The sequence below is a fragment of the Neofelis nebulosa genome, chromosome 1 (assembly GCF_028018385.1).
Source record: "Neofelis nebulosa isolate mNeoNeb1 chromosome 1, mNeoNeb1.pri, whole genome shotgun sequence".
In the NCBI taxonomy this organism is placed as follows: domain Eukaryota; kingdom Metazoa; phylum Chordata; class Mammalia; order Carnivora; family Felidae; genus Neofelis; species Neofelis nebulosa.
Window position 1 is genome coordinate 44,074,210 of NC_080782.1, and position 9,465 is coordinate 44,083,674.

Consider the following 9,465-nt stretch of genomic DNA (forward strand, 5'->3'; position numbering starts at 1 on the left):
CGGTGTCTGGACTCAGCGTGGGTGGGGCCCCACACCAGCAGTTTCAGAAGCTTACCAACCACAGGCCAAGCCTATTGGCTGAGGTAGAGGCAGGAAGGAGGTGGGGGTGGAGGCCCCAAGGGCCCCCTCCAGAAGTGGGAGGAAAGGCAAGGCCTAAAAGTTCAGGGCTGTTGAGAAATTAGCGTTCCCACCCAAATCACAGAGGCTCTGATCACCATACACACAGGCCTCAGCTTCCCTACCTCTAAAATGGGCAGAAGTATTTTGCCAAAGTAATGCCGGAATTTGATTTCATTTTCCCAGTACCTGGGGCGGTGAAGATTTAGTTCAATTTGTTCATATCATACAGCGTGGGGTCAGCCACAACTGACTGCCCCGGGGATATAGATCAGTGTGGTGATACAACCGACCTAAAGGGAGGAGGGCCAGCCTGCATTCGGCTGTGCTGGGGGGCCACCGCCTATTCTCTGAACACCTGTGATGCCCCCAGAGCACCCCAGTCAGGGGCGGATGTGGTCTCGACTGCTCCTATCTGATCGACTGATGAATGAGACCTCAGGGGAGGACAGAACCACCTGCCTCTTAAGCACCAGGACTACTGAGTCAGACCATGGCAGTCGGCGCGGCAGGCCTTGAATGCAGAGCTCATCCTCATTCACAGACAGAGAGGCTGAGGCCCAGACAAAGGCTTTCCAATGCACCACATTCCTTTTCCTCCTCCCCAGAGCCTACCTTTTCCGGCCCCCTACCAGCTTCCCAGGGCGTCTGCCAGTTCTGATCACCTTAGAGGATCTGGTGCTGGACACGGCAGTCTGCACCATTTCTGGCATTTGGGTCAGTCTGAGACCCTGAAGGAGTGGGGCAGAAAACGACGTCAGTGGCCGGGGCAGGGCAAGAGACGTGCCGAGAGCACAGGTAACCCTGCCAGACAGCCACCTTGCTCCCCAACCCAATGGCAAACTCCCCAGTGGGTGTTCAGAGTCAAAACCCTGGCTTGCCACGTGCCTGCTGTGTGACCTTGGGAAAGTACCCTACCCTCTCTGGGCTTCTGTTTCCTCCTCTTTCTGGCACGGAGTTGGGCAATGGGATACATCGGAGTCCTTCTGGTTTTGACACGCTTGGGATGTAGAAGAAGGGGCAGAGGGAGGTCATCCGGACACCTCATCCTGTGTCAATCCCGTCACACTCGTTTGCTCTGGGCAGAGCAGGGCAGGTGATCCGACACACTCAGCCGTCAACCCCTGCATGAAGAGGGCTTCTCCAGAGGACAAGAAAGGAGGTGCCTTTGCTCAGGAGGGCCTGGGTGGGTGTCCTGCACCCTTCACACCACCCTCTGTTCTCGAGCAGCCCCCGTGGGGAGGCAATAAAAGGAAGGGCAAGCTGACGGGGACCTCAGCAGCCACCCCAGCTTACAGGCGGCATACCCCACCCCCCTGCAATCGCAGTGCTTAGCAGAGAGGTGCCCATCAGTGAGGACACGGCACCTCCAGGGCGCTCACAGCAGAGTCGTTTGTAACAGAGGCACACTGGAAACCAGCCTCACATCTGTAGTGGGGGCTGGCTCGATACACTAAGATACCTAATACTCTGCGATGTCACTCGTAAGTTTAAAAACTGAAGCACGTGTTACATACCCAGTTGGAAAGGCATCTGGTAGACCACCAATATGCAAATAAACTATTTCTACTGTGCACAAAAGAACAGAGTAAAGGCCCAAGAAAAGCACAGGTTGATGGCACTTGTTTGTCATCTCCAGAGAAAGGACGAAGATTGCTGTGGCCAAGGAGGGGTAGCATTGGTTTTACCTTAATTCTTAGGACTTTTTAAACAACAGTGTATTCCGGGGCGCCTGGGTGGCTCAGTCAGTTAAGCGCCCGACTTCAGCTCAGGTCATGATCTCACGGTTTGTGGGTTCGAGCCCCGCGTTGGGCTTTGTGCTGACAGCTTGGAGCCTGTTTCACATTCTGTGTCTCCCTCTCTCTCTGCCCCTCCCCTACTCATGCTCTGTCTCTGTCTCTCTCTCAAAAATAAAGTAAAAACATAAAAAATAAATTTAAAAAACCCACAACAGTGTATTTAAACTTTACTTGTGTGCAAAGAAATTAACAAGAAGAAATAACTCTCTCTAAGCCTAAAAGCAGCCACAGCAGTCATTTTACAGATGGAGAAGTCAGGGCCCAGGGACAGAACCTCCTATCTGCCATCCCACAGCAAGTTAGTGGAAGAGACAGGAGTCAGTCCACTGCTGACTCCCAGGGCGGCCCTTGCCTCCGCAGGTGCCGCGGCCGGTGGCCGGTGGCCAAAAGCATCTGGGCCTCCTCGTCTAAGCACCTCCGCGTTTGCCACGCTCCCTACTCTTCTGGTGAGCCATGGGTCCAAGGGTGGGCTTTTGCTGTCCACCTTGACTGCTGGCAAGGCAGGGGCGAAGGCTGAGCGCGAGGGTGGGAGTCATTAACCCGAAGACATACAAGCTCCCCAGGGCTGCTGCAGCAAATCACCACAAAGATGGAGCCTTAAAACGGAAGTGTGCTCTCCCACAGTTCTGGAGGCTACAAGTCCAAAAGCAAGGTTGTCAGGTGCGTGGGTTCCTTCTGGAGGTTCTGAGGAAGAATCCGTCCTAGCTCCTTCTCAAGGCTTCTGGCAGTTGCCAGCAAGTCTTGGTGTCCCTTGGCCTGTGCGTCGCATCCTTCCAATCTCTGCTTCTGTTACCGCATGGCCTTCTCCCTGTCCAAATTTTCCTGTTCTTATGAGGATAACTGTCATTGGATGAAGGCCCATCCTAATCCAGTATGACCTCATCCTAACTGGATCCCATCTCCAAAATAAGGTCACATTCATGGGTTCTAGGTACACATGAGTTGGAGGGGGGGGGGGTACAGATAAATTTCCAGTACAGATAAATTTCCTAACATCAAGGCTATTTCCTTGAGGAGCGGCAGCAGGTAGGGTGGTGTGGAGCCGTGGAGAAATGGCAAGGAGGTCTACAAGGTTCTGGCACACTCAGTGAAAGAGCTCCACCACTGGGGGAGAGGGAGATGTGGAAGTAGGTCAGGTTGTACATCACTTATCTGGGGGAAAAGCATGGACGTGGGAGGGGTGTTTTAGGTATTGTAAGGCATCTGGCCTAGATGTTCGGGAAGATTCAGGTTTGAAAATAAAGTGACAAGATCAACGATTTTCAGGGATTAAAATTCACCTGGCGAGAAATGCCAGGTGACTTGTCTTCAGGTAATGGGCAGGTTTAGATCTCCACACGCTGAAGAAGGATGGACGCTCTCTTGCGCCTTCTCTCTGCCCACGGTGTGCTCACAGGGGCTCCCCCTGCTCTCCCTCCGGGTCCTGCTCTCCCTCCAGGTCATCCTGCACGGTTCACAGTGCTCTGAGGGTGGAGGACTAAGAAGACAAAGATGGAACCCCAAGTGCCCCCAGAACTCGGGCCAACCATCAGGTTCTTCCTTTTATTGGAGGGTGTTCCTACTTTTTCCCGGTTTCTTCTTCGAACATGAATGTTTTACCGAGGCCCTTTAGAAACCTTTTCCTAGGCAGATTTCAGACACTCGTTTACTACCTGATCTACGAATACTGAGAGGTCAGGTGGCCATCCCCCTCCCCCCCCCCCCCCCCCCAAGAGTGTCACCAGCTTGACCGACATAGCAGCCTGCTTCTGGGCAACTAATTTGAAGTTTTATCTTTCCTGTTCTCTTTACAACAACAACAACAAAAGACATGAAGCACAGGCCCCAAACTCAACACCCAATTTTGGCAAAGATGCAAGTCTTTAGGTGGCTGGGGGCCCTTGAGGGACCTATGCCAGCCACCTGGGAATTCAACTACAAAGGAAAAGAATAGAATTAAAAACATGTACATGTGCAGAAAATGTGTTGCCAAAGATTGAGTCTCTAAGGCAAGGATTATTAGAAATTTTTCTAATCGTCTTAGGTCACAGGGTACAGATGTCCCTTTATAAAACAGAAATCTGGCTTTCAATCTCACAAGATTTTCAGAATGCATATGTATGGAAGCCCGTAAGGGCTTTAGCTGGCATGATTTTACAGACTGGGCAAAAATCATTAGCTTGGAGGCTACATACACACCAACGTCTCCACGATGCTTGGGGCAGAGGGCTCGGTGCCCAGGAAAGTCAGCTTCCTTTCATACTCCCGACCACCCCACCCTCAGCAAACCAAGCTAAAAGGTCAGATTTGCCCTGTTCCTACTGACCAGATGTCAGGGGCCCAGACTTTCCTATTTCCCACTTACCCCCAAACAACCGTCTAGCCCCCATCCCACCAACCTTCAAAACCCAGCTGTCTCAGGAAGCCACCCCTCAGTCCCTCTGCTCCCCTCTGAGCTCAAAGCCACCCTCTCCCTCCTTAGCATGAAAACACAAGGATGCTCATGAAAAATGAGCACAGGACTAGGGCATATAAACAACCAAGGGTCCAAACTGGTTAAATAAGCCATGGAACATCCACAGAATATTAGGTGGCCATTAAAAATCATGTTTCTGTGGACGATTTAACAAAAATGCACCCAGCAAAATATTAACTAGAGTATGGCCATTTAAAACATATTCCTGGGGCATGTGGGTGGCTCAGCCGGTTGAGCATCCAACTCTTGATTCTGGCTCAGGTCATGATCCCAGGGTCATGGATCCCTGCTGAGTGTGGAGCCTGCTTAAGATAATCTCTCCCACTCCCTCTGCCCCTCCCCTGCTTGTACCCACATGCGCACTCTCTAGAAAAATATATATATATATTCCCAATTGTGTAAAAATAGTTACCCTCATGTATATTATATATATAGTAGGGAAAATAGAATGACACCGAAATATACACAGAGGCTATGTCTTAATGGTGGGATTAAAAGTGATTTTTAAAGTTCTTTATATTTTTCCAAGTTCCGAAATTTTGCCTTAAACATTATAATAATCAGAATTAGATTTCTTAAGCAGAATCCTAAATATTTGCTAGTCCCAATCCCCCCTTCTGTTCTTGCCAAAATGTCACCTGACCTCTGCTTGAACTCCTCCAGAGACGGAGAACTCGCTACCTTTCTTCCCCATGAGAAGTAGAATCTGGCTTCCTTTAGCTTCCCCTCACTGGCCACAATTCTGCCTTCTGGAACAACAGAGAACAAGGCTGCTCCCCAAGCCCCCTTGGCAACGCTTCAGAGGGTTGGAGGTAACGGCCAGGTTCCAGGCTTCATTGCCCCAATCCCCAAAGCCTTCCAAGGACATTCATGTCCCCTGTCTCTCACATCCCTGTTTGCTTTCTTCGGGTCCAATCCAGGCAGTGATGTCCTTAAAGTATAACTGGGTCTCCCTTTTGACATTATGCACACGCCCTCTTATCAACAGCACACTACTTGCCAGCCCGTGTATCAGGGACTCTCCTGCGTGCATTCTTTCATCTAATCTCTAGAACAACCCTATGACCTGGCAGCTAATCTCATGCCTATCTTACAGATGGAGAAACCGAGGCACAAAGAAGCCACGCCCTTTCCACGGTCACTTCATGGACCTGCGACAGAGCCAGGACTGAAGCAGCACCTAGCCCAGAGCCTGCTGTGCCAAGGGAAGAAAACAATGCGTGAACCCAGCTCTAAAGCCCACACCCTTAGCATCCATGGTTTTGTTTCGGAATTATTTATGCCTATGCCCGGGCTCTTCCACGTCAATCACTTCTGCAGTCCACCCTCTCTCTCTCTCCTGGCCTGCTACCCGGAAGTGTTCATGAAGGGCTCCTGAAAGACATCCATTGAGGACCCAGCTGTGGGAGCAGGATCAAGTGAGTTCTCTGACACTCTACTCAGGGCTGAGGTGCCGGGGCCAGAGCCAAAGCCCGGGGCACTGGGCAGTTCTGACATCATGTCAGGCACACACACAGGGGGGCCACCGCGAGGCACTGGGAGCCCCTCCCCATCCCTGGTAAACTACCGGGGATGGAAGGTCCCTCTGTACTCCCGTGTCACTTCTACAGGCAAGTCCATGGAAAATTTGTTTCCTTGGTCCCTCCCCTCTGTCCATCCTCCGCCCAAGGCCTCCTGGGGACATGACCACATCACCCATGGTCTCAGTCAAGATGGGTTTAGGAAGGACCACGTGGTGTGGATGGCTCTACAGCACCCAGCTGCCAGCGATCCCCACTCAGGCATTCATTCGTCAGGATGTCAACTCATCCCAATCAGTGGCTTAGCCTCAGGCCGGGTCTCTCAGCTAAGGCCACCAGGCACAGGAGACTACAGAACTCAGCAAACCCTCTCATTCCTGAACTTGGAAGGACAGAGAGGTCCTAGTGGTCAAGCCCCTGTCCATAGCCAGGGTAGTCCCCACTGAAAGTTCCAGACTCATTCCTCGCCGCCTGTCACCTCCACTCTCCCCAAGGAGCCCCACCATACTGGGCTCTCTCTGGTTCAGCCTTGGCTCAGGCTCTTCCCACTGCCTCGACTGTAACTCCTCCCAAACCTTCAGCACTCAGTCAAGGCATCCCCACACCCCCCTTTGCCCCAATCCAAGGAGCCGTCCTGTATCTCTTGAGGCTGAAGGAGGTACTATTGTTGCACCCCAGGCTCACCCTGGCTTAGCCTGGCTCGTTTGCCCCCATTTGCTCACTCAAATATTTCCACAGCACCTGCTCTGTACCGGCGATGAGCATCAGGCCGGGTGTGGCAAACCAAGCTCAGCTGCACAGCTTTATCCCCAGCCAGCTCTATGACTTTGGACACATCACGCCTCTCTGAACCTTCGTGTCCTCACCTGTGGAGTGGTGAAGACCCTGCAGCTCAGCCTAGCTCCCAGGGCTTTTGCGAGGCCTGCAGGATGTGAGCGTGAGTACTCTGTCAACTGCCACTAAGGGTGAGTCATCGTTGCCTCGATCTGACCCTTCTGTAGTCTGAGCTCATCTTTGCACCTCCCATCCTTAGAGCCCTGTGTCCCCGCAGGGGGCTGACAGCCTGTGAGGATGGCCTTGGGAGCATCCTTGGATAAGAAATTGGGCAGGAGCACAGCCTGGAGGGATGGAAACAGGCATGAACTTTAAACAGAACTGGCCTGTAAGTCCCGCTGCACAGGGGCAGAGGCCTGGCGTTGCTGGGGCAGGGAAGGAAGGCCAGACTGCCCTGAGGCCACAGAGTGAAGGCTTTGATGCCAAAAGGCTTTGGAATCACTAAGAAGCCACATGAAGCACAGAGTTGGGGTGGGGACAAAGAGCACTGGACTAGGGGGCTGGATACCCGGGGTCTGCTCTAAGTTACTCCTTCCCTTCTCCAAGCCTTAACCTCCCATCTGTATACTGGGTATATCAGCCCAGGCGGTACCCAGGGCCCTTTCCCACTCGGATAGTCTGTGTGGACTTGACTTGCCCTTCAAAGCTTGGGGCGGGAGGGTCCAGTTCAGGCTGTACCAAGGACAGACAGGGACAGCTGGTAAGGCTCTCAGAAGGGCCAGGAGGCAAGGGAACCCATGCTCACTGTTGGAAGGGTCATGCGTAGACCAGGGCTCCTCTTCCAGTCTCCTTCTGTCCCTGCTTAGATGGAAATCACACTCAGCTCACTTTGCAGACTCAGATGCTGACATGGGTTCAGAGAACACGGACCCTCCGACCCTTAGAAGTCATCCCATTCATCTCTCTTCCTCTCCACGCAGAGGGAGAAACCGAGGCCCCGAGAGGGCTGAGGGCTTGCTCGGGGATACACAGCCTGTTTATGGCAGAGCCAGAACTGACGTCCACCTATCACCAGCTCATTCCAGTCGCAAGCCAGGCTCGGCTCTATCTGCCCACCATCCCTGTCAGCCAGCCCTCTGCTTCCACTGCTTCAGGCAAGCCTCAGTTTCCCTGTGGGATTAAGGGAAGACGTGACTCTTTCTGGGTCAGAGCTTGGTAAGGTTTTTTGAACTAGGAATAAAGGAGGAGCAAGGAAAGTGGGAGAGGCATTGTACTTGGGGGGAAAACTCATCTTCCTGAACTAGAACTAGGCACAAGGCAGGGAAAGCTTGTCCTGGCCTTAGCAAAGCAGGAGCAGAGAGCAGGGAGACTCAAGTTTTATGAAAAATAACTACATTTTATGGCAGCTTGGAGCCTTTCAAGGTCTCCAGAGGCTCATCAAGTTTATGGGACCACCTGTCCCCACCTGGCAGAAAGGCAGGCAGTAGTAGGAAGAGAAGTTAGAACTTGAGGGTCCCCTCTTCCCTCTCTGTGCCCGGTGCTGTCCCCCGAGGACAGTCCTCCGGCCCCAGGCTCTGACCTTCTGGGCTGGTCAGACCTCAAGGGGCAGCTAGGCCCACTGTCAGAAACCCGAGTCGAGTCTCCTGGGTCCTAACCCAGCTCCGAGGCCCCTCGGGGGAGGGACAGGAAGGAAAGGAAGGGCAGCAGCAGGCTGCAGATCTCCTCCCTCTTTGGCCCCTCCCAGCTACCCCCAGGACGGCCCACATGCACCGGCTTTGGGGCCTCGAGGAGGCTCCAGACCGGCGCTTCTCAAACTTTAAAGCCTGTTGTGAGCACCCGGTATCTCGTTAAAAAAGTCAGGTTCTATTTTGGCAGCTCCGGGGCAGAGCCTGAGATTCTGCATTTCAAACAGGTCCCGGGTGGTGCCGCTGCTGTAAACCCGTGGACCATTCTGCGAGTAGCGGCCTTAGAGATAATCTGCCTCCGAACGGTGGGAAAAGCGGAAGGCCCAGAGAGGTCAAGTCACTAGTCCGTGGCCACACAGCGAAGCTGCGCCCAGACCGAAGGAAGAGGGCACCTGCCACAGCACTAGACATTTCCCTACTCAGGCAGCCGGAATTAGCTGCGCTTCCCGGGCCCGGGGGCCGTGTGGCTAAACTCGGCTGCCCCGCGCGGCTCAGCCCGGGGCCGGGGGGTTGGTGGGGGAAAAGAGCGTCGCCCGGCCGAGCTTTCCCCGCCTCCCTCCGCGCCGGCCTCTGGCCGTCCTCCGCCTGGCACCCCGGGGGGGACCGGCGGGGGGCCGGCGGCGCCGACAGTCCCTGCGGCGGAGCGGTTCCGCACCCTCCTCCCCTCTGAAGGCAAACTTCGCCGCCGGAGCCCTTTACCTTTTTGGGGGCTTTGCAGCAGCTCGGCCGGCTGTGTCCGCAGCCCATCCTCCTCCGGGGACTCCCGGACGCCGCCTGCCTGCTCCGGGGCCCCCGAGGACCCAGCCGCCCGGGCCCCGCCGCCCGCTGCGCGCCCGCCGGCCGGGGCTGCCGGCGAGACCCTGAAACTGAACCTGGAAGCGCAGACTTGAGTCGGAGCTGGGGCGGCCGCGCGCCGTAAATACCCGAAGAGCAGGGCCTCGGGGTTCGCGGTGGCACCGCCCGCGGCAAGTGACCAGACTCTCCGTAAATGGTGACAACTTTGGGCCAGGGCAGAGAAGATCCCTATGAACAATGGATGTTTTCCCCGACCCTTGGCAGAGACAAGGCCAGGAAGAAAAATGAAAACAATGATTTAGTAAACACAACAGCTACCA

The 9,465-nt window shown here is 54.2% G+C and overlaps 1 protein-coding gene across 1 annotated transcript in view; it reads right to left on the bottom strand.

Moving 5' to 3' along the window:
* The window catches only part of CCDC69 (coiled-coil domain containing 69), a 34,196-nt gene extending 24,943 nt beyond the window's left edge, over positions 1-9,253 (bottom strand). Inside the window, exon 1 of the mRNA XM_058720544.1 lies at positions 9,050-9,253. Coding sequence (XP_058576527.1) covers positions 9,050-9,097 — 48 coding nt within the window. The 5' untranslated portion in view covers positions 9,098-9,253. The remainder of the gene's footprint in view (positions 1-9,049) is intronic.
* Positions 9,254-9,465: the final 212 nt, after the last annotated feature.